Source organism: Zalophus californianus, chromosome 15 (assembly GCF_009762305.2).
Source record: "Zalophus californianus isolate mZalCal1 chromosome 15, mZalCal1.pri.v2, whole genome shotgun sequence".
In the NCBI taxonomy this organism is placed as follows: Eukaryota; Metazoa; Chordata; class Mammalia; order Carnivora; family Otariidae; genus Zalophus; species Zalophus californianus.
In genome coordinates, this window is record NC_045609.1 from 72,458,850 (window position 1) to 72,484,764 (window position 25,915).

The following is a 25,915-nucleotide window of genomic DNA, read 5'->3' on the forward strand; positions in this document are numbered from 1 at the left end:
TCATTTTTACAAAGCTACAGCAAAATGGAGCACACAGCCAGCAACAGCACACCCAAAGAATGGGACTGCCCGATTAGGACAGATCAGTAAAGTAGCTGAGCCTTGCTGGTGACTCCCCTTGTTGCCGCAAGCGACGCCATCTTAAGTTCTATAATGTGTAGTATTCGAAACACAGAACGATGAAACCACCACCTTTCCCCACTCACACTTCACATACTTTCCCCTGCTTCTCTCTGACTGATCATTTTAACCAAGCTGGTTTGTGCAGTTAAGATTTAACCTTGCTAGAGGATGGAAGCCTAGAGAGCAGGGGTGGGTCAACTGTTCCCCCCGAGAGTTCAGACTGTAAGTATTTTTTTTAGACTTTGCGGATCATATGATGTCTGTCATGACTGCTCAACTCTGCCACTGTAGCTCAAAAGAAGCCATAAGCAGCCATATGTGAAAAAATGGGTGTGACTGTGTCCCAATAAAACTTTATTTACAAAGACAGGTATTGGGGCTAATTTGGGCCATGGGGCAGAGTTTGCCCAGCTCTGCTACAGAGTAAACGAGACTATTTTAAACACACACACATGAACGTATACTTCCAAAGAAGCTTTATCCTTCCAAGCAGTTATGCCATTTCCTCCTAAGGTTTTCATTGCTCAAACTGTTTCAAGACCCAGAGCTGCTTTCACACTTGGTTTCAAGACACTTAAAATCAGTCATATTATTTAGTAGAGGACCTCGTGTGTAAAGTTTCCCAACTAAATGACTTTTTGACTAAGACTGATAAAACAATAGGAACATTTTAAAAAAAAATCTAAGGGTGCATCAGAAAAAGAATATTTCAAGACAGTGCAACTCAAGACAAAAGGTGTACATCCCAGGCTTTAAGAGCAGAACCCAGCACTTCTCTGTTGGGGGAAGGCACCACTTACTTGCAGATGGTACAGGCAAAGCAGTTGGGATGGTAAGTCTTGCCCAGGGCAGTCACCACCTCTCCTTCCACGAACTCCCCACAGCCGTGGCAGCGTGTCCCATACATCCTCTGGTAGTCCAGGGTGCAGAGATACTCCCCGTTCTTTATGAAGAAGCCCCCTTGTGCCAGGTCACAGCCGCACACTGTGGAAAGACAAGTTCGCCTTTGGTCAACATCTGCTAAGCTGCTGGGCAGCGCTGCCTTCCCCTGCGTGCTGGGAACTTACTCCATGAGCTCAGTGGCTTGGGGTTAGGGGAGGGGACTGGTACAAAGAGCTATTTATTGTTGGGCTCTGAGTTCTCTGTTGCCTCCCTCCCCTTCTGTTTCCCTCCTTTTGGGAGCGATGCAATCTCACATACAAGTAAAATCCATTGGCTGGGGCTCAATGACTTTTGTGGTATGTCTAAGGTTCAGAGATAATCAGTCTTTGATGGAAAGATGCCCTTGGTATGTGCTGTCTCAGTTATGAACAAAGGTATCCCCGGCAGTGTGATTTAGGAAAGGTATCCACTGCTTGCCCTCACAACTACTTGGTTTGGGCCAAGACTATTACTGAGCTGAGTAATAAATTCCCACTATACGGAAAGCAGGAGCTGAAATGTCCAATGTCCATTTTTTTCCCCACTTTGGAAACACTTTCCCATAGCTACGAAAAATTGGGACGTTTAATTTTCTCTGTGGGCAGCAGACAGGATAAGCCAATTATTTATATATTACAGGGAGAGATAAAAATGAACAGACAAAAGAGGAAAGAAAAGGGAATGTGTCCAGGATAAAACTGTCATTCAGGACCTCAGTACCTGCAAAAGGGAATGCCTTGCTGTATCTGGATTTTGGTGTCTCTTTCGAAACTGTGCAGCCGTGGATTATGGAGATAGGGCAAAGTTCCCAGCGTGTCAGGAGCTTGGGCGTGGCCTACGTGTTCAGACAAGACCAGAGGAGGGCACAACAACTTGTCCAAAACTAAAGCCTAAGGCAGACCCTGAGAATAAAGCGTTTCCACTGCCAAAGGACTGGGAAGCAGCAGACACGGCTGGGAACCTCCAGTCTTGCCCTCCCGATACCCAGGCTTGGGTGACTCCTATATACCTAAGGGCCTTAGGCAAAAAATCCCGGATTCTTCCTGCAAGCAGCTGGACTAGGCACCCAGTGGGCAGGGGCAAGGCAAGCTCCACCACTAACTTGCTTTCCTAAGAATCCTACTGGAACACCTCCAGTGTTCCTCTAATTAGTTTCCATGACTCATCAATGCCTCTGGATGATCCGGTGCTGGGCACAGTAAGGTACTGACTGAATACTTTGACAACTCTCCCACCCTCTGTTGGCAGTCTTCCCTATTGCAAAGCATTAGAGATATTCAAGGTGACACCGAACCTACAAACAAGCCTTCCAATGTGGATTCATCAGCCTTTGTTTACATCAACACTCCACAGCTATGACCTCCTTCTTTGCAATTTATAATCAAGTAACCCAAGATGATGGCCTGAGTCCATCACGCCTGAAAATGACCACCCTATAAATATGACTCCGATCACATTACCTGGAAAACAGTTCGTTCACCACCTGCTGCCTCCTCTAACCTGCCAGTGCCCCCACTGTGCACACACCTGCTTCTTCCTTAACAAACGGGTCCTGCAGGTTGGGGGAACGCGGGTACAGACTGACTGCACTCGGACTGCAAATTCCTTCAATAGCAACAAACACAACCCTGGTGGTGGTGGGGGTCACAGAATACCCAGAGAACATATCTTAGTTCCCCACAAGATGACAAAGCACTTTATGGTGAGTGTCCTCATCTTTACTTCTTTGGATTCTTCTTCAGGAATCTTTGACCATGGTATCTAGGGTATGACTAAGAATACAGCATGTGAATTAAGTTGAATCCAGCGTCAAACTTGGCAGGCTTCCCGGGATGTCACTCCTCAGTGACGTCAGCAGTTTTGATGACTCTGTTGCTTTTCCAAACACGGGTATTTCTTAAAGTCATGAGAAGGGACAAAATAATGCATTTGGATTACCAGTAATTGCCTTTATTGCCTCCTCCAATCAATGGGTACGTTTAAAAGTTCACAGATCCTTTATAAAAAGATGTGGTGGCAACAGGGTCATCTTTAAGCTAATGTAGATTGTGGAGACAGCATCAGCACTCACTGTAATGTTTTAGAGATTCCCTGTTATTCGCTGCTTCCACGGGCACCTCTGGGCAGACGTTCTGCTTCACAAGGGATTGCGACACTGATGTATCCTCTAAGTCCTGGTTTATATGTATGTAGTCTTAAAAAAATGTAGTCTTAAAAAATGACCTTGTAACTCCTGTTGAGAGTTGTCAAACTACAATTGAACTCTGCCCCTCTGAGATTTCATTTGGCCTAGTCCATAAATTCAAAGCAGGGGCCCATATTGGCTTACGCAATTGTACCATTGTTTCTGGTGGTTCATACACAAGGAAACCCCCGTTTGAAGAACGTCTCAGAGGCAGGGCTCAGTAAAGGTCTTTACTCGCCATTCCTCCTCCTTCTCGGATCACAGCGTCTCAGTCTCCCTAGCCAGACTCTTAAACACAGGTAACTGCCGTGAACGCTATCTCCTTCCTCTAGAATAAGGCTGCCCTAGGAACAAATCTCCCCTACTCCCATAGCTTCAACTATGACTTTGTCTATGATCAACTATGATCAATGTCTCTATCTGTGATGTCTTCCCCAAGCCTTAGATCTTTATTTTTCGCTGCCCAGCGGGCACAGACAGCATGCCTATCTTAAGCCTGGCATTTTTTAGAGAGAGAGAGAGGGAGCGTATGTGTGTGGGGGAAGGGGCAGAGAGAGAGGGAGAGAGAGAATCTCAAGCAGACTCCACGCTCAGCACAGAGCCCAACAAGGGGCTTGATCTCGTGACTGTGAGATCATGACCTGAGCCAAAACCAAAAATCAGTTGTCTACCAACTGAGCCACCCAGGCCCCCCAAGCCTGGCATTTTAGAAACAAACATTACCCTCTTGCTTCTATGCCATCCCCCTATAACCTTGTTCTTCAACTCCCTCTTTCAGTAACACGCCAGCACTATTCATTCTCTGCTCTTGCTCTAAAATTTTCAACTCGCCCCTAAATCCAATCCATTTTCCTAACAAAACATTCCTCTGAACAATTCCCTCCTCTGCCTTCTTGTTGTCACCACTGAGATCCTGGCCTGCAGCTTCACTGTCCTGTATTATAACATTTTTATAGCAATAGTGTTTACACTGGCAAACAAAACAAAACACAACTGGAGACAACTGAATTTCCATCAGTAGAACAACAGTTGAATAAATTATGGCACAACCAGTCTATGGAGCTGGTGTTAAAGAGAATGGATTAGATCAATATCTATAACCCAGAGGCCCGTCCTTGATATATCCTTAAGTGAAAAGAACAAATGTCACAGAGTAAAGAATTTTAATAACCTCCTTTTTAAAAGAAGGTCTACGTATATTTTTATGAATAAGGAAAAGTTAACACAAACATAGGACTACTAAGTTAGTAATGAGGATGTAGGATGAGGCTGAAGAATTGTTAAGTCTTTCTTCATATACCTATGTGTCAGCTCATTTAACTGTTTAAAATTGTGGTAAAATACATGTAACATAAAACTTGTCATCTTAATCATTTTTCAATGTACAGTTCAGTGGTATCAAGTATTTGCACTGTTGTGCAACCAGCACCACCATCCACCCACAGAACATTTTTCATCTGGCAAAACTAAAGCTCTGTCCCTGTTCAACACTAACTCCCCATTCTCCCTCCCTCCGTCCCTGGCAAGCACCATTCTACTTCTATCTCTACGAATCTGACTACTCCAGGAACCTCATGTAAGTGGAAGGTCACTCAGATAGTAAGTTAAGAAAAATTAACCAAAACTTATAAACAAGGTAAGGGAGAGGAGCATGTTCTTCCAATGTCCTGCTGAGCATTAACAGCTCACACAAGGATTATTTCATTACCCAGGGCACTGGCTTTGTGTTTGACAAGCTCTTCACTATGGATTAAAGGCCCAGCCTATAAAGTTAAGGGTAACTTATAGATTTTTGTCCAGTGGAGATGTAAATGATTTCTGTCAGGTTTTGTTGTCCCATTGGACTGCTAATCAGTTTACACCTAACCCTGACATCTTACCCTGACATTCCTTCATGAATGCCTTTATAACCTGTTCCTTTGGTTCTCCTTTGAACCAGCTTTGCCATCCTGCTGGCTCCCTCATTAAGGTATTAAATCAATCTTTGCTACATGTTCATTCTATATGTGTGTCGTATATTTAACTTTTGAAAATTACACTTTGACAAAGGGGTTACTCTCTTTAACCAAAAATATCTAAAGGTTTAAGGAACCTTTGGTCGGTTTCATATTAACAGCTTAGCAAATACTTCTAACTGGTGGCACAAAGTAAAACTTTCACATCTAAATGATCACAAAATCTCCATGGGTGAGGTCAAACTTCAGTAGGGTATATTTAGATTTTTAACTTCAGGTGCTCCATTTGTCTTTGCTCTAGTTGATAGTTAACGTATGCCTAGGAAGAAGCACAGACTCCTCTCCTTAAAAAAGGAGAGAGAACTGCCACTGGAAGAGATTAATTGCTTTCTTCTCAATGATCAATTATTGAAACCATGCCGCACTCAAGGCCCCACTGAACCTTGCCTGCTTTGCTGTCACTGAGGCATGGTATCAGCCATACGCCTTGTTTGATGGTACGCTCTTGAACTCATTGTCTGCAAACCACTGAAAACCATGATCTGGGTAAGTAAGAATATGTATGTCCCAGTAGTGTTATATAAAAGCTGTGAAATTAGAAACAGCCATGTTTTAATATCTTAAATCTTAAAAAAAAAAAAAATTAACAGGAGCTGCCTGGGTTGTAAACAGCATGGAGTAGGAGGGGAACAAAGTACAGAGGTGTCAAACAAGGGTGAAAACAGCACAATATTTTAGCAGCACCAACAGGGATGGGGTGTCAACTATTTCTCCAACTTTCTGAAAACAGTAGATAACATTTTATGCTACAGCAAGTTCATTTCAGTGATTGGTTCACATTGCCAAACACTGAGCAGAATAGGTAATACTTAAAACTCTGCCCAGAGATGGGCTTGGGACTAAAATGCAAACGATGTTTTCTTCTTTTCTATCAGAACTGAACATCCCTGCAGGGGTTACTGCTCGTGTGGGTGTTTTAATCAATTCCTGCCAGCAAGAGACGGAGGGACGCTAAGCAAATGTGATCAACGTTTTCAATTTGGTTTTGAGTAACACAAGAGCTTTAATTGGGGGCCAGGAGCCTCGGTGGGGGGCGGGGCGGTCCTTCCTTCTCTTTTTTGCGGCAGGCACAGGGTTTTGTCTCTGGCACTCAGCTAGCTGGTCAACCCATCACAGGCTATGAGGAGCCCTTCTGAACTTGTACAGTGAGGTGGAGGCCCTGCTTGGCTGGAACCTGGGTTGCACCTGCTCAGTTCTGGTGATGAGGGTCATGTGCTCCAAAAGTGCTACTTTACCCTTAGCCAGCTCAAAACCCTACTCTACCCTGCATAGGCCAGCAACTCCCCTGCCTCCTCCTAGGGCACCAAGCGCTAGAGCTGGGGGTGGGATGGACGCAGGGTACGGAGCTCCCAAGCACTTCCTGGTGGATTAGTAGTGTGAATACCAAATACGTTCTATTCTCTGCCTCCATCCTCTATCCAACTACATTTTAAAAGAATCTTATTTCTTTTAAATATTCTATTTAATTTTCTCAATTAATAGAATTGAGAAAATTCTATTAATAGAATAAAATTCTATAGAATAGAAAATTTTGTGGTTTAGGAAGGCCCTATGTCGAAGTCGACCTTTATATTTTCTATGAAGAAACAATTTGAGAAAATTCTATTCATCCTTCCTAAACCACAAAAATTCCACTACAGTGTGGGGTCTCATTGAATCTGCTTTTGCTCTGAAACCAGGAGCAATGTGTTTGAAAGTATCATACACTGAAGCTCAAAAGTACTATATGCTGTAGCCCAGAGCTCAAAATAGCAGAACAGAGACTCAAACAATAATGTGCGGGGGCAGCTTCTTACCAGAAATAACTATTTGCTAATGCATCATCCTGGAAGCAAATACTAAGCTTCAAAAACATATTTAAATAGTTTTTCACATTCACTTCTACATGCTTATCAAAATCAATGATCATTTCTGTGACAGAAGACAGTTAGAGGTCCATCCAGATGGCAGAATGGGCCCCCAATGGAAGGCACCTGGGGGGCTTGTATTCAACTCAGAGTTTGAATTTATAATAATAGATCAAGAGCTTTAGATGGAAAGGAATCACTTTGGAACATTTTTTTATTAATAAAAATCTTTAACCATATAGTAAGTTTGTTTAACACTTGTCAAATTCCATGTGCAAACAATATTAACTATAACAAGCTCAAATAACAAAGGTATTACTGAGAATAATATTTCTCACTCAACATCTACCAAAGGTTCATCTCAGTCTCTGCACCAGCACTTTACTCCCAACTCAGCCCCCCATGCCCCTGCAGGATGGACACCTCCGCTCACCTCCCGCCAACCCTGCCCTGCTTCCCTGGCCCCACTTAGGCCCGACCCCCTGATGAAGCTACAGTCTCCTCAGTCCCCTACAGCTCTGCTTCCTTAAGGCTAAGGACAACTATTGACATTTGATCCCTATTTAGTATATGTTGTCCTCGACCTTATACCACCATTGTGATTTTCTCCTTTTCTCAATTGTAAGCTTATTGAAGGCAAAGATCACCTTTCATGCTATTTCATGCCTCTCACAATATTTAGAGAGATGGCAAATTCTTGTCCCTTTCCTTCTATTTCATATTGCTGGTGTCTAGCCAGTGTGGGCAGAGCCAAGTACCTTTGGCAAGCATAAGGAAAGAGCATTTCAGCATGACTTTGAGCCAGTAACCCTCCCTCCTTCTGAAAGCACCTAATTGGCACCAAGATAGTGGTGCCAAGTAATAACTCCACCCTCCCCCAATCTCTCAAGTCTTTTAAGACTCTGAACTTTATTAGCAATTGAAATTAATTGCAACTCAACAACTCTGGAGACCATTCCCATGCGTAAGTGCTATATACGGGTTCAGACTATACTGCGCTTTGTATCTAGCAGTACCAAGAAGGACCCAAGTACAGAGAATAAGACTGTGGTTGGTTAAGAACTCCATCATCTTAGGTGCAAGAGAAGGAACCAGAATGGGTTCACAGGGTAGACACAGGAATAATTAAGGGGCTGAAAGAGAACACTTGAGGAAAAAAAAAAGTAGATGAAATTGGGATTAGACCAAAGAAAAAGAGGTCAAGGTAATAATGGTCTTTAAGTGTACAGTGAGTCATTTTAAGGAAATCAATAATCAGCTCTTTTCCAGCTAAGGAGGACACAGTGGAGAAAATTTGTTTTATATGTCCCAAGAGATGTAAGTTAGATAAGCTCACAGCTATAACCACAGAGGTGATTATAGCCTTGGTACAGCTGAGGGAGGTTGTATTTTATCTATGGTTTGGAAATATTTATGATAGAATAAATGGCCTTTCTATCCAGCATAGCAAGCACACTTATTCTTTGGATATGCACAATGTGATAATATTACTTTCTTGATCTTTTTTGTCTAGGTCAAATCACAGGATTACACTGCAATGAAAAGAAAATCGAACTCAGAATTTTACCATGTTCTAAAGTTTTACTTTGGAAATGGGATATAAATATAAAGACTTAGTTCTTATAGCATATAAATTAGAGAACACAATTTTACTTTTATTATTTATTTTTTTAAAGATTTTATTTACTTATTTGAGAGAGAGTGCGGGTGAGAGAGGAGTGGGGGGGAGAGGGAGAGGGAGAAGCAGACTACCCGCTGAACAGGGAGCCCAACGTAGGGCTCGATCCTAGGACTCTGGGATCATGATCTGAGCTGAAGGCAGGGGCTTAACTGACTGAGCCACCCAGGTGCCCCTACAATTTTACTTTTAAAAAACTGAAAACAGTTAGCAGCAATGTCCACAATAGCCAAACTATGGAAAGAGCCTAGATGTCCATCAATAGATGAATGGATAAAGAAGATGTGGTATGTATACACAATGTACTATTACTCGGCCACCAAAAGAATGAAATCTTGCCATTTGCAATGACGTGGATGGAACTAGAGGATATTATGCTAAGTGAAATAAGTCAGAGAAAAAAATACCGTATGATTTCACTATCTGTGGAATTTAAGAAACAAAGCAGATGAACAGAGGAGAAGAGAAGGAAAAATAAAATAAGATGAAAATTGAGAGGAAGGCAAACCATAAGAGATGTTGAACTCTAGGAAACAAACTGAGGGTTGCTGGAGGGAAGGGGGGTTGGGGGAAGGGATAATCGGGTGATAGGCATTAAGGAGGGCATGTGATGTGATGAGCAGTGGGTGTTAGATGCAACTGATCAGTCACTAAATTCTACTTCTGAAACTAACAAAAAAAATTTAAAAAACCCTAAATACAGAAAATCCTTAATCTGTATATCCAACTCATCACCTTACAATTTTCATCCATCTTACTCCATATAATCCTTGCATTTTATAAATGTACATGTTCTACACGGAATGACCTTGACCTGGTAAACATCCTCCAGACCCTAAGATAACAAATATAGAAGATGCTGTTAGAGATAGGATGTTTATCCCAAGCCCCTTTACAAAACTCAGTCTTTAAAGAGTAATTCTTGAAAAACGTACTGTAATTCATTGACATTAGTAAAAATTATACCCTGAATTTTCTAATGGTTTTACATAAACTCCTTAAAAATAAGTTTGATGTTCACGGGCTCTCTTGATGACTGAACATTATAGAGGACAAGGGGTTTTTTCAAAGCCCACAAAAGGTGACATTTTCCACATCCTCTAACACATCGCCAAGACTGACATCGCTAAGCAGCAACAGTCTCTATTAAAACATAATTCAATATAACGATTTCTGCCAATGCTATCTTGAGGGAAGAGTACATGATTTTTAAAATTTTCCACAGATACCCAATGTTCAGAAGTCTTTTTAAAACGCTGTGACTATAAATAACATGTAACACTAATTCCATTTTTGAAAAGGAATAGCTACTATAATTAATGTTTAAAACGCCATCTTTCAAATGACAATGGGAACATCGTGGTTCCATTCACTTTTTTAGGAAGTCGTTTGCCTGAACGAAGGCCAATGTCAAGTCTAGCCATACCCTTGTCTTCACCATCTGCTGCCTTGAACAATGCAGCCCTTACCCCTGACCACAACTAGACTCACCCCCTTTCCAGTCCTGGGAAGGTTATTGAGTTTTCTGGAGCATCCATGCTTTCTCATATGCTGCTTCTCCCCCCCCCCCCCCCCCCACCCCCGGCAACATCCCCAGACCACTGAGCTCTAGGTGGCTTCTCAGCCTCTGACTCAGCACCCCTGGACTCTGGACCATTGGCCGGCACTTGTCTGCTGCCAGCAACGGTTCCCCTAGAAGGTACATTGCTTGCTGCCTGATCACAGGTTCTTCAGAACTAGGTCCCATGTCATATATCCCTTCCGATCCTCCACAGACTGGCACAGTGAATGATAGATGATAAATGCTCTATAAACATTTCACATGGTAAAGATTTGAAGGCCATCAAGCATCGATACTCCCAGGCTGATTTATGCAAAAATCAAGTGACTTTTAGGAAGAAAAGAACACAAATCTATTCTTTGGAATAATGGAGTCTATTTAGTTGACTTTTATTACTAGGAAGAATAAGTGGTGGTTGTATTTCTAGCCTTTATTTGTTGCCTAAACTCTTTTTGGAGAGGTGGGGGTGGGGGACCTTTCCTGACCACCTGCCCCTCTCCCCACCATAAACACACCAAGATCCTCCTGCTGCAAGCTCACATCTTTGTTCAGGCAGCTTTTTATTTTCCCTCTATTGCACTGATCACAGTTGGTAAGTCATAGTTGTATGATTATCTGAACATCTGATTAATGTGCTGTCTAGTCCATTCAGGCTGCTCTAGCAAAACAAACAAACAAACCCATAGACTAGGTGACTTATATACAGCAGTATGCAGGCTAGAAAGTCCAACGAAGTGGACACCGAGGTGAGGTCTGAGTGAGCCTGGGGCACTCCAAGGGTTCAGGGTCAGGAGATGAAAAGAACCAGCAATATAACTGGTTCAATGCTTGCTTTGAAAATGCCTGCAGACAGTCTCAGCTTCCTTCCGTCCTCTACTGTATAAACACTCCCACAACCTTTGTTGTACAAATCATTTTCTTAGAAAACATGTACTTCCTTGATCAAGTTGGGTAAACTTCAGCATACCCTTTCTCAAGAAATAAGCTTTCAAGGACATGGACTAAGAGGTGTCAAGAACCGTAAAGAGCCTGAGATTTTACTTGCAAGCTAACAAGTGAGCCTGCCCTAGTTTTACAGGTGCTGGCAGAAGACAGAAAGCCCTGGGTCAGAAGCGAAAGACTTTACTACTAACAGCAGGCAACATGAGCTCCGTATTTGTTACTGGTTTTCCATGCCCCGTAAGTCCCCAGGGGCAAGAGAAGTACATGCGTGTGCAATGAGTTTGTTTCGCAGCCGAAGAACCCTGAGCTTAGGAAACCCCAAACTTTTATAATGAGCCACAAGCAAATCTGTCCAACTTTTGTTTCAGATGCAGGTATTATTTCTAATATACTAGACAGCAAACAAACCTACCTTCTCTACTCCAGAGGGAGACCCTATCTTCCAAAGCTGTTGGCTCTACAAACAACCTTGAAAAGAAAACTCAGAACAAATGGCTACTAGCACCTCTGCTCACAAGAAGAGACCCATGGATATAATTAGCGCCCAGTAAGAGAATTGTTAAGCAGTATATTTTGGAGAATTTATGAGCCCTTGCTCTGTTCCAGCTTGCATTCAAAACTTCAACTATTTAAAAATCTAAATCGTATTTATTTGACTGGGTAACACTTTAACATGGTACAAAATTCAAAAGGATTAGCCTTTATAAACAAAAGATGGCATGAAAGTGATTTCTCATTTGCCGAGAAGGGACCATATTTATAAAAAACTTCTTTTCCTTGTATTCTGGTTAATTCTGCCTTTTAATCAATTTCTGAATGACTAATATTCTCTAAATAGGTATTAAAAGCCCAAGCTCAGCTCTTAGGAGATCTAAGAAACCACTTCCATTTTACTGGAGTTTTATCAATTTATTTCTTGAGGCCCCAAATAACCCATATCCAATCTGCCCATGCAAGCCCAAAGGAGAAAGCTCAGGGTCTAAAGCAGTACAAAAAATTAAGCAACAGCAAGATCCTCACCAACAGCTCCCAGCACTATCTCTTAACTCTTCTACCTGCCAGGCAGACATGCAGCTCTGTCATCAATGATAGAAAGCTTTCCTTACGCTCCTTCATTTTGGAAGATGATGTTACTGTCTAGTAACCATAGGAGGACATATATTACCTTAAGTACTTGTTAAATCTTGTTGACTAGCTATGCCATTAGGAACATTTACTAATATTCAAGTTCCAAAGAAATACATAGTTACTGTTCATTCATTCAGTCAGTCAGTCATTCACCTCATTGAGCACCTACTATGCTGGGCGTTGCTCTAGGCACTGGACATACAGTAGTGAACAAAACAGACTAAAGTCTCTGCTCTCAAGGAGCTTATTCTCTCGTAGAGGGTGAAGATAAATGAATAAAATGTTATATTATATATTTATATTTATATATATATAAATATATATATATTTATAACATTTATATAATAAATGTTAAGGAAAAAAAGATAAAGCAGGGAGAAATGTGATACAGGGAGGAGTTAAAATCTTACACAGGATAGTCCAGGAAAGGCTCACTGAAAACAAAATATTTGCCCAGCAGTCCTTCTTGATCCTCTCTCTCTCTGGTCCCTGGTTCGTTCATTCTTTTATTCGTTCATTCTATCTATCTATCCATTATGTTTTTTGGTCCCTGATCTTTTCTAAATGCTCTAGAACTTTTTGGCAGAAAAATGAATCTAGGGCATTATTTTGAAAATACTCAAGATAAATAATAAAAACTATAACAATGTAATGTATCAATATGATGAGCCATATATATTACAATTAAATATTAAATACATAATCAATTCTTAAATATATAGTTAAATATTAACTGCATAATATTTAAAACGGATTTCTTATTCTCTCATTGAGCATTATTACAAGTATGATGAGGACAAGGTGATAATTAAAAAACTATCACATCCCTGGATCAATATCAGAATGAACAGAGAGCATGAAGGGAAAAACTCCTTACCTGGGATGATTGCTGCTAATTGGAAAAGATGAGAAACAAAGCTACTGAGTGCTCAAGACACAGCTCCGTCCAGAACCCTGCAGCCATATTTTATTCCCATTGGGTTATTGCAAAGAATAACAGAAGCTTTTGGGATTTCCCTTTCTTTTAATTATAGAACCCAGTGTTAATTGAAACAATTTCCCACTTTCCTCATCTCATTAGCAGGTGGGTACGTTTTCCAAGGTTACACATGGAAATTGGGTTCTACCTCCTTCAGATCCTTGGCATTCTTTATTACTCATTTCCTGTCTTTTGCCCTTTCCTAGGGCAATGTCACACACCATCATCTAGCTTCAGCTGCTATCTAGATGCCAAAACACTTTCAAACCCTTCTTCCTGGAGTGCCTGGCTGGCTCAGCCGGTACAGCATGTGACTTTTGACCTCAGGGTCGTGAGTTCGAGCCCCATGGTGGTGGTAGAGTTTACTTAATATAAAAAAAAAAATTAAAAATCACCCTTCTTCCCAACACAGACCAGTAGTTGTCTCTTGAGTGCTAAACCTATTGGACTCTGAGTATACCATGTGTCCTCAGCCTCCATGTATCCCAAGCCGAACTCTCCTCCTGGAACGACCCTGTGCAGTGCTCTTGTTCTTCCTTAGTGGGTGGCAACCATCTGTCCACACGGGCAGGCCAACTGGAAACCTGCATTCTCTTCTTTCCTCACACACAGTCACCAAATCCTATCAACCTTACCTTTAAATGTCTCTTAGATCTGCCCCTGATTCTCTATCATACCTGCTGCTACCTTACATTATTTCTACCAGGACAATGCTTCTATCTCCCCTAGGAGTCTCCCCGCCTCCAGTCAGCATCCTATAGATTTCTCCATCACAGTGCTTATTACCCAATATCATAAATGTTGCTTATTTATATCTCTCTCCAAATACCCTATGGGTCCTTTGAGGACAAACATGGTGTGGGTGTGCCGTCTCTTCCTATTATTAGCACTTAGCATAATATCCCACAAGGAGTATGTGTCCAATTAACATTTACTAATTGGGTAAATAGCTCCTACACCATTAGATCCCAAGATGTCAGACATTTTAGGGAGATGGGTTCACCAACAAAATTCCTGCTCACCGCCCCTGGATCCTGTGAACTCAGGGACTGATCACTGGTTTAAGTTTGTGCTCTGAGCTCTAGGTTCCTCCGAAGTGACCCTTTCCTACCTTCATGTCTGGTTCTCATGGAAGATGTTCACTGTCCTCTTTCTCCCTCGCCTTTCAAAACCCATTCCTAGTAAAAGAGTCCATCTCTGCTTTTTATTCCCATAGGTGTTTGAATTCTAGGATGTTCTTTCTAACTATGGAAAGTAGCCTCTGGTCTCATTCAAGAACTATGAGGCTTTGGCAACAAGGTGTCTGAGTGCAGGAGGGTCGAGGGGGAGGCAGAGGAGAGAATTTGAGGGAGAAATGCTGTCTGGCCCCGAAATCAGAGTCAGAACCTGAATGTTCTTCCTCTGCACTTGGCCAGCTCTTATCCCAAAGCCCAGGCTTGTTCTAGCAACTGCTCTCCACCCCAAATCCTTTCTCCCAGGATATTAGCTCACTATCTGGACATGATACCTCTGCTTTAGATGGAACAGGCAGAAAACAAAACTGTTGTTTTCAGACTGAGCTGCAGTCTGGGCCATGTGGGCTAGGAGAAAGACAGCATTCCTCAAAAAGACTTCTGTTTCCTCTGGGAAACCGTCCTAATGGATTCATAAAAAGTAGAGACTATGAAAATTTAGAGTCAGGACAGTGAGGGAACAGGAAATTGAGGTCCGAGGGATGAAGGGGAGAAGAGTCTTTATAGGGAGAGGAAGACATACCAAGACAGTGGCAGGTGGAGTCTGAATACGTATGAGAAATGGCCCTGGTCTGGACTTTCTGTTCACTTTTCCTGTAAACCTAAAACTGCACAAAAAATTAAAGCCTATTAATGAAAATGGAGGAACGAAGGCAGGAAGAAAGAGAGGAGAAGAGAAGAGAAGAGAAGAGAAAAAAGAAAAGAAAAAGAAAGAAAGAGAAAGAAAGAAAGAAAGAGAGAGAGAGAGAAAGAAAGAAAGAAAGAAAGAAAGAAAGAAAGAAAGAAAGAAAGAAAGAAAGAAAGAGAAAGAAAGAAAGAAAGAAAGAAAAAAAAATGGCCCTGGCCAATGAGAAATTTCTTGTTCTGGACATGGCTCGAGAATATTAGGACAGTTGTTGCCTCTTCGGGGCTATAACTTCCCTCCATTATCCCAAACCTTCAGTAAAGTCTACTGAAAATAGCTGCCTTGTGTTCATGGTATGTTGGGAAATAAAGAGGCATGGTGGCCAATGTGGGGTGAAGCAACGTGTAAGGAGCAGCATTCACAAAGGGAAACCAAGAATTTGGTACTGGAAAGAATTTGGAGCAAGAAGGGACCACAAGAATGCAAACCTCAAGGACTCTTGGGGCACCTGGGTGAGTCAGTTGGTTAGCATCCGTCTTCAGCCAGGTCATGACCTCAGGGTCCTGGGATCGAGCCCTGCCTCAGGCTCCTTGCTCAGCAGGGAGTCTGTTTCTCCCTCTCCCTCTGCCTCTGCCCCCAATTCATGTTCTAATAAATAAAATCTTCAAAAAAACAAAACAAAACCTCAAGGACTCTCTAGAACTGTGTTGTCCCATACTGTAGCCGCTAACTATAATAAAGGGCTTTTTAAATTATTTATTTTTAAGATTTTATTTATTCGACAGAGAGAGACACAGTGAGAGAGGGAACACAAGCAGGGGGAGTGGGAGAGGGAGAAGCAGGCTCCCTGCAGAGCAGGAATTCTGCTGCGGGGCTCAATCCCAGGACCCTGAGATCAAGACCTGAGCTGAAGGCAGACGTTTAACGACTGAGCCACCCAGGCACCCCAAAAGGGCTTTTTAAAAAAAGATTTATGTATTTATTTTAGAGAGAGAGAGAGCACGCAAGAGGGGAGAGGGGCAAAGGGAGAGGGGAGAGAGAGAACTTTAAGCAGACTCCCCACTGAGCACAGAGCCTGAGGCGGGGCTTGATCTCAGGACCCTGAGATCATGACCTGAGCCAAATCAAGGGTCAGACACTTAACTGACTGAGCCACCCAGGTGCCCCTACAAAGAGCTTTTGAGTACTTGAAATGTGACTAGTCCAACCTGAGATGTATTAAGCTAGTATGAAAAAAAAATGTCAAATATCTCAATAATTTTTACATTAATTATATGTTGAAATGACAATATTTTGGATATATAGAGATTAGAGACATTATGAAAATTAACTGCACCTACCCCTTTATACCTTTTTAATATAGCTATTCAAAAATTTAGAAATTATATACGTGGTTTGCACCATATTTCTATTTGGACATCACTCTAGAATCTTGGGGAAAAGGAATGAACTTGCCAGAGTATAAGGAATGAGGAGCTTAAGTCATTTTCTTTGGATATTAAAGAAAAGGAATTGGGGACATAAGATAACAGATATTGATAGATTAAGTGTGAGAAAAAACAAACAGGAATAAAAGACATTTATTTTAGTAAAGTTTTGTTAAATTCAAAATAGTTCCTACAAATAGCAAGCGCTCCTACAATATGATTCAATTCATACAAACATTTGACTTTTCAGGAGGACATTCATAGCATGAAACAAAGTCTATGGGAAAACGTTCTAACATAAATAATTTACATTCAGTCCTTAGATTTACACTAGAAGAGAAAAATAGCAAGGAAGTTTCCATCCGTGAGGGATAAACAAACATGTCTTCTAATTCCTTAGTGTGCCGAACAGTGACTACCCACATCTGAGACTAACACTTTGTACTTTCAATTAGAAATACAGAATACATGCAAGGCCTCCATTGCTTGTGGACCGTGTATCTATTGCAGACCAATACCCCTTGAGCCATGTTGCAGGAAATTTATGAGCAAAAAATAAAACGGAATGTAATGCCTAACTCTAAGTTAACCAATCTGGATGTAACCAGGAAACATTTTTCTCTTACATGCTAAGAGGCTCTAATTCAGTGCCTCTGGGTTCTCTATTATACACAGACATTGTTCTGTGTATGTGGAATCGGTAAACTTCAGACCCGGGATGACTTAAGTATCACATGGTCTAGTCTCTTTATTGTCCAGATAAGGACATGGGGCCACCGAGAGACAGGTAACTTGCCTGAGATCACAGAGCGACTTAGTGGCAAGGGCAGGACTCAAGCCACAGAGAATGGCAGTACAGTTAGGACCCTGGATGAGACTCTCGTGTTTCTTGAAGGCCAACTTGAGTTGCCTGAAAACAAGATTTCTGGTACTTACTCCTACGGGTTTGTGGAAGAACTAAAGAATCCCTCTCTATAAAATGTGCATCACAGCCTTCTGTCATGCTCAATGGGAACTAAACTGATGTCCTCCCCTCCCCTTAAGTCTTCTCACCTGAGCCATATATTAATGTTCTTTCTCAGAAGAGTTTACCCTCAGTGAAACAAACAGATAGGCCCCCGCCCCTCCTATTTTTATGTATTTGACGGTCCCTAGGTAGCATCTCCTTGAAAGCCTCCCTGGCCAGGGATGGATGGCTTAAGATGGCAATGCTGAGTTCACAAACTAAGGCACTGAGAAGGAATGCAGTTCCCAGGGATGAGAGTGGCCAACACACGCAGAGGGCAGAGTGAGCTACAAAGCAGGCTCATCACCTTGTCTCTCCTTCCACCTCTCCTCCTGGATCCCTTAACCCAGCCTGAGCTCCCCACATGACCTCAGCTCAAGCAACCTGTTCCTCAAATAAATACACAAACCACTTTCTTCTTCCTCTCTTTTCCCATTCAGCCCCGCCCTACCTCCAGAATAACAGGTCAGCGTATTTCATGCCAGGACGCCAACAGTTACAAACCCCAAAAGGGAGGCTTGTTAATGGCAATCAATCTCAACTAGTTAGCTTCTTGGAGACCTTCCAAGTGTTGTTGATTAATTCTCACTTCTGAATACACATGTGCATGCACACACACACAATGTTCCCCAATCACCCCACAGCATCCAGTGACTTAGAACCCTAATCTTATAAACTTGCCAGCCCTTCTATAAATAATGGCTGTTGGGACAACGTGACTTTGGGATGAGAGTCCTTCATTTCAGGGGGAAATAAATATAAAGTACAAAACACAAAACTGCGTTTACTATTCTCGCTCCTCCCAGGATCAGGACCCTCAATAAACACCGAAGGCATATGGGCCATAGATCTTTGGGGGACTCGGCCTCCCCCTTGAGTCTAATCCCACCCAAACCAGAGAAGGAAAGTGATGCCAGGGCTTCTGAGCACATTCACTTATCACCTGATGGCCTGGCATGGGGTTCAAGGGATGGACCCCGAGGTGAGCACACAGATGACAACATGCCATGAAACCAGGAAGCTGGAGGCAGCATACCTTTGCAGGTGAAACATTTGATGTGGAAATGTTTGGTCTGGACCCGAAGTACTTCACCCTTGCACGGCTCCCCACATTTATGGCAGTGAATGACAGGCTTCTCCGATGGGTGGTGGGGGTCCTGAGGGTGGGCCACTGGAAAAAAAACAAGAGATGCATGTGAGTAGAATGCACTCCTACAAAAGGGGTCATGAGGGGCATACAGAAATAGCCCCATAATTATGTTATCTAAGGAGCCACACGTTGATTCAAGATGGATGAATTGAGCCCCTTCCCTGTGCCATAATCATGAGGATACATAGAAAAAATAAGAGAATTGTGGCTTTAACAGTCCAGTGGAGAAAACACTGGGCTTGCTCCTCTGGGAGCTAGCAACCCTCTTTCTTCCTCCCAAACTTCTCTAGGACTACGTAACTGGGCCGTTAAACATATGATACTGTTTGGTTCGATATTTTGTAATATGTATTTGTAATATGTCTTTATTTTGGTTTAGAAACACCTTTCAGTAAGGAATTCCCTGTAGACTGTAAGTTCTTCAAAGCTGGGGGCAATTTCTTAAAGTTCATATTTTTTCCCCATTTGTACTTCTCCTTCCATCCTCCAGCTTCTCAGAACATAGCAGAATGCTCATGCACCAAAGGAGCTCCGCAAATGTTTCTTGACTCGTTAGGTAGCATGCACTGGCCAGTGGCTCGTCTCGTCTACCAGAGAGTCATCCCTGATCTTCATTTGGCAACTCATTTAACCTCTCGGAGGCCTACGATGAGCCTCGTGTTGTGTGCACATTTCCTGATACACACAATGTGGGCAGTAATTTTTTTTAAAAAAAGAAGTTCCTAATAACTATGTGGAGCTCTCTGAACCTCAGCTTCTTTTCCTATAAAACAAAGGGGATTGGATCAGGCTCTAAAATCATAGGACAGGGCTTACTGGCCTTATTCTTTGAGTTTCCAGAGGTTAGCCTTCAGAAAATGGAAGTTCTTGTGACCACCCTGCCCCAGGGGTAAGATTTACAGCCTCTCCTTTATAAAGACTGAGCAAGGCTGGGAGAGGACATTGTGGCTTTCAGCTGACCAAAGCTCTTCATTTAACTTGCAGTTCCTCCAGCCAGAGAAGGCAGATAGGCACTTTGTACTTTTTTTTTTTTTTTCCTGATTTGGGTCCTCAGGAGGAGGAACCATGTGATACACAGAAATGTGTTACATAAGTATCCTCATGAGCGCAAAATGGGATAAGAACAGTGAACCTAAAATTAATCAACCAACACAAAGAACAAAGATGATTTTTTTTCCCTGCAACAGTAAAACCAGGTTGGACAGGGGGGAGATGTGGGGTGATATGCTGAGACTCAATTTTTAGAAAGCCCGTTCCAGCAAGGAGCTCGCTGGACACTGCAGGGATAATGGTGCATTGTTTCTCTCAGACCCCTGTAATGTTCTCATTTCACCTGGAAAGAGTCTGAACAACGAGGTCCAAATAATCCATTACTAGCTAAATTCTGAGAAACAGGGTGGTCCTTGTGAGATTTTGACTAGGAACAGATGTGGCTTCGGGTTAAACACACCTGATCCAGATTCTCTGCACTGGCTCTGGGGAGTGTCCACCAAAGTTACCAACACCGTGACACACCTGCATTTCCTTACCTGCCCCCTGGGACCTCTCTTGGAAATGTGTATTTATGCACCAAAGGAGCTCAGCAAATGTTTCTTGACTCGTTAGGTAGCATGCACTGGCCAGTGGCTCGTCTAGTCTACCAGAGAGTCACCCCTGATCTTCATTTGGCAATTCACTTCAACCTCTCGGAGAAGAGGTTAAACAGAAGTCAGTATTACCTAAAGGAACTAAGGAGGGGCACCCTTTCAAGATTGCTAAAAAACCATTGACTTTTAAAGTGATGTGTAAAGAGGCCCCAAATCTATTTGCCTGGACATTAAAAAAAAGTTTCTCTTGGGGCGCCTGGGTGGCTCAGTGGGTTAAGCATCCGACTCTTGGTTTCGGCTCAGGTCATGATCTCAGTGTCGTGGAATGGAGCCCTGAGTCGGGCTCTGCACTCAGCAGGGAGTCTGCTTAAGGTTCTCTCTCTCCCTCTGCGTGCTCTCTTTCTCTCAAATAAATAAGTCTTTATTTATTTTTAAAGATTTTATTTATTTATTTATTTGAGAGAGAGAGTGAAAGAGCACAAGCAGGGGGAGCAGAAGAGGGAGCGGGAGAAGCAGGCTCCCTGCTGAGCAAGGAGCCCGATGTGGGACTCGATCCCAGGACCCCGGGATCATGACCTGAGCTGAAGGCAGACGCTTAACCATCTGAGCCACGCAGGTGCCCCAATAAATAAGTCTTTAGAAAACAAGTTTATCTTTACAATATCTGCTTTAAGTGCTGGAGGAGAATACGAGTTTCTTTTCTATATATTTTTTTTAAGTTAATTCCTGCTTCTTGTGAGAATGGAGGAAAGTAGTATTTATTGAGCCTCTATCTACTAAATGCCAGGCATGGTGCTAAGTGCTTACCCATAAGTCATTCTATCCCCTCCTCACCACCACCTCCCCCTCTTGGTGACATGGGTAATATTATTCCCATTTGACAGGTAAGTAAACAGAAAAAGTTCTTGAGCAACCTACCCAAGGAATGATAAATAGAAGCTTGAAGATCTACACCCAGGTCTTTCAGACTCCCAAACTTAGGCTTCTCCCATGCTATTTGTCTCAATCACAAATTGTTGTAAGTCAGGCAATAATTGATTGAGCCAAGCTCCAGTGCAGTTCTAAAAGCAACAGCTAGGATTTGACTGACGAAGGGAACACACACCACGTGTGTGATAAAGTATCACTCGTGGGCTTGGCACCCAGCAGTACCCCTCCAAGTAGCTGTGCCGATCCCCTGAATCAGAACCCCCAGGCCATAGATTAAAAATGCTGATTCCTCAGCCCCACTGAACTCGGGGTGGGAATCAGGGTTCTATCATTTTTGTAAGCTCCCCAGATGATTCTTTTTTTTTTTAAGATTTTATTTATTTGAGAGAGTGCAGAGTGAGAGAGAGAGAGATCAATCAAGAACGGGCAGGGGGGAGGGGCAGAGGGAGGGGCAGAAGCAGACTCCCCTCTGAGCAGGGACCCCAATGGGGGGCTTGATCCCAGGACCCTGGAATCATGACCGGAGCTAAAGGCAGACGCTTAACCAACTGAGCCACCCGGGCGCTCTCCTTAGATGATTCTTATGCATACGACAGTTTAAGAACTATTTTCTTAAAATTCAAACAGTATGGATAAGCAAGTTACAGGAACGTTAGAGTGAAGGAAGCAATCCACAAGGCCGTCCTCCTCGGAAACAATATTGGAGCACAGTGGACCTCTTGGCCAGAAGGGAGAATGCATTTTTTGATCAAAAAACTGCACTGCAGTTTTCTCTTGACACTTGAATTCTTTATAGCTAAGCAAGTAAGCCATGCTGAGTAATGATGAGGGAAGGAAAATATCATTTCACTTCTTGGCTTTTCCCTTTGCCTCAACTGGCACCAGTCGCAAAGGTCAGAATTGGGATCAGCATTTGCATTTTGCAAGCATTTCCCTTTGGAAATATATATTACACTCCGAAGTCCTCCATGCCCAGAGGTGACCTTTGTTCTCACCCAGAGATGAGCAGAGCCTCTCTCGCGTTTATTTGCCTCTCCATCATACATCAGCCCAGGCAGATCAGAACCACCCCTTGTGAAGGAATGGGCTTTTTTTTGTTTTTTAAGATTTTATTTATTTGTTAGAGAGAGAGAGCGCGCGCGCACACAAGCAGGGGAGCAGTGGGGAGAGGCAGAGGGAGAAGCAGGCTCCCTGCTGAGCAAAGGAGCCTGATGCAGGATTCTATCCGAAGGCAGACGCTTAACCGACTAAGCCACCCAGGCGCCCTGGAATGGGCTCTTCTTATTAGAGAATTGACAGAAGATTTTTGACAGAGAATTGACAGAAATTAAAATCTTATTTTCTTTAAAATTCAAACAGTATGGATAAGCAAGTTACAGGAACGTTAGAGTGAAGGAAGCAATCCACAAGGCCGAACTCCTCAGAAACAATATTGGAGCACAGTGGACCTCTTGGCCAGAAGGGAGAATGCATTTTGACAAAGACCAAACGAGAGCACTCATTTCATCTCAACAGTGTCGACAAAAGAATCTCTCCCCTTTTTAAAGATTAATAAAGAGGTTCGTTTTACATAGTGCCTTTGTCAGTTTGGTTAATACCAAATGTATGTTCGTTGGCTCCATTTTACATTTTTGAAATATGCTGAGTCAGTGACAATGCGGCTTAGAGTAAATTCTATACTCTTATCGCCAGCTGGCTCTGTTGCTAATTTTTACACAACTGCTCCATCTTTCAAAGCCTGGGTGGTCCCCACTTATTCTACTGATAGGGAGGCTGAGGGGTGAAGAGCCTACGTTCCTCGTCCCAAGTTACTAGCAAGTTATTGGCAGACGTACGTTTAACAGGCTTCCTGACTCTTCCTACTATACCAAGTAGTCAGTGATTTGCCCTGGAACTTGCATAGATAAGCTCAAAATCTTTCATGGCTCAACAATTCATTGCTAAAATAAGAGTAGTACAATGAAATCCCAAAAGCATGGTTGCATACTTTCTGAATACTGAGGAAATATATATGAAGAGCTAGAAGTCCATTTGCCCAGAAAGGTAAAGGGATTCCTCCACCTTGTAATATCCAGTTTGGACGGATTCCACCTACTCAGATAAGCAGCCCATGGCAAGCTGGAAAGTTTCACACTGTCTGTCACAGGCAAGCAAGGCCAGTCACATCTCTGAAACTGCAGTTAAGGATGGAAGTCAAAAGTGTCATTTTGGATGCATTACTTTTCTTTTTTCCCATTTTTTATTGTTATGTTAATCACCATACATTACGTCATTAGTTTCTGATGTAGTGTTCCATGATTCATTGTTTGTGCATAACACCCAGTGCTCCACGCAGAATGTGCCCTCTTTAATACCCATCACCAGGCTAACCCATCCCCCCACCCCTCTAGAACCCTCAGTTTGTTTTTCAGAGTCTATCGTCTCTCATTCTCTCATGGTTCGTCTCCCCCTCCGAATTACTCCCCTTCATTCTTCCCCTCCTGCTATCTTCTTTTTTTTTTTCTTAACATTTATTGCATTATTTGTTTCAGAAGTACAGATGTGATTCAACAGTCTTGCACAATTCACAGTGCTCACCATAGCACATACCCTACCCAATGTCTATCACCCAGCCACCCCATCCCTCCCACCCCCCCACCACTCCAGCAACCCTCAGTTTGTTTCCTGAGATTAAGAATTCCTCATATCAGTGAGGTCATATGATACATGCCTTTCTCTGATTGACTTATTTCACTCAGCTTAACACCCTCCCGTTCCGTCCACATCGTTGCAAATGGCAAGATCTCATTCCTTTGGATGGCTGCATAATATTCCATTGTGTATATATACCACATCTTCTTTATCCATTCATCTGTCGATGGACATCTTGGCTCTTTCCACAGTTTGGCTATTGTGGACATTGCTGCTATAAACATTGGGGTGCACGTACCCCTTCGGATCCCTACATTTGTATCTTTGGGGTAAATACCCAGTAGTGCAATTGCTGGATCATATGGTAGCTCTATTTTCAACTGTTTGAGGAACCTCCATGCTGTTTTCCAGAGTGGTTGCACCAGCTTGCATTCCCACCAACAGTGTAGGAGGGTTCCCCTTTCTCCGTTGGATGCATTACTTTTGAAATGCCTATGAAGTATGGCAGGTGATAAGACTGGGGGGGTGGAGATCAGTAAGGAAATCCCAAGGACCTTCAGCGCCCCCAAGCAGGGGCCACTACAGGCGGTAAGAACACCACAAAGATTAGGCAAAGCCCTTCCTTCCAATCCAGAACCAGCCTCATCTTGCCCAACAGACCATGGAACTAGACCCCTAGAAACAGAACATCTGAGAAAGGAAAAATCTCCTTAGCAGGTAACAATCACAAACCCATGACAAAGTATGCAGTGTGAGTTATAACTTGCATCCCGGTTATCTGAGATAGTCAGAACCCTTCCTCTCCCCAAGACCCCAGCACTCCCTTAGCCAGCCTTCAAAACTGCAGTGCTTTGTGCCTGATGGTTTTCCAAGGGCTCACAACGGCTTTTTCTCATTTCACTCTCAGAGACCCATGAGGCAGGAAGAACAGGGACTGTCAACCCCAGGTAACAACGGGCAAACGGAGACTCAGAGGAACAAAGTGACTCCTCCAAGGTGACACAGCCAAGAAATGGAGTTGGCAGCCAATGCATGCAGTGCCATCTACACTCAGACAATCCCCTAATCACTGCCGCTTGGAACTTTGCCGTCATCCTTGATTCCGCCCTCTTTTCCTCTCCCACTAAATTCTGCCCACTGTCAAATAACTGAGCTCCCTCTTCTCTCGAGACACGAATCCAGCCCTCGACCCCTTTTTCTCAGAGTGTGGAGAGTTTCCTACTCCCTGGGTCCTTCTTCTCCAATGCGACCCGCAAAGAGTAGTCCACTCAAAGAGGTGGCGTGTAAGTCCCCATTCCCTAAGTGTGGGCTGTTCTTGGTCACTTCTTCTGAAGAGGACAGTATGGACGGGGGCAAAAGAGTGACTTAATAGTGAGCAAATCTGATGAGCGCTACCTCAACCAGGTGCTCAAGGTCAACATCAACAGTGACGGCCACGTTGAGATGATGTGGGCAAAACTGGCATTTTTGCCTCTGTGATCTTCCTTCCCAAAACCCCCATATTCTTAGCCTAATCATGAGAAAACTCCCAAATTGAGGGACATTCTACAAAAACCTGCCCAGGACTCTTCCAAAATTGTCAAGGTCACCGAAAACAAGGAGGAAAGTCCTCTTGTCATAGCTGTAAGGAGCTTGAGATGACATGGTAACTAAACGTAATGTGGCATCCTGATGATATCCCAGAACAGAAAAAGGATATCGTATAAAAACTAAGGAAATACGAATGAAGTATTGACTTTAGTTAATACTGCATCAATGTTGGTTCATTAATTATAACAGAAGTTTTATGTTAATGGAGGATGTTACTAATGTGGGAAATTGTCAAGTATATGGAAATTCCCTGTACGAACTTCTCAAATTTTCTATAAATCTAAAACTATTCTAAAAAAGTAAAATTTATTTTTTTTAAAGATATTTATTTATTTGACAGAGAGAGACACAGCGAGAGA

General features: G+C 42.8%; 1 protein-coding gene across 20 annotated transcripts in view; it reads right to left on the bottom strand.

Moving 5' to 3' along the window:
- Positions 1 to 25,915, bottom strand: part of ABLIM1 (actin binding LIM protein 1) — a 294,439-nt gene that overhangs the window by 126,196 nt on the left and 142,328 nt on the right. For all 20 annotated transcript variants that reach the window (XM_027596949.2, XM_027596962.2, XM_027596956.2 and 17 more), the window contains exons 2-3: positions 18,706 to 18,840; positions 924 to 1,107 (exon numbers count right to left, since the gene is read on the bottom strand). In XM_027596949.2, coding sequence (XP_027452750.1) covers positions 924 to 1,107; positions 18,706 to 18,840 — 319 coding nt within the window. The remainder of the gene's footprint in view (positions 1 to 923; positions 1,108 to 18,705; positions 18,841 to 25,915) is intronic.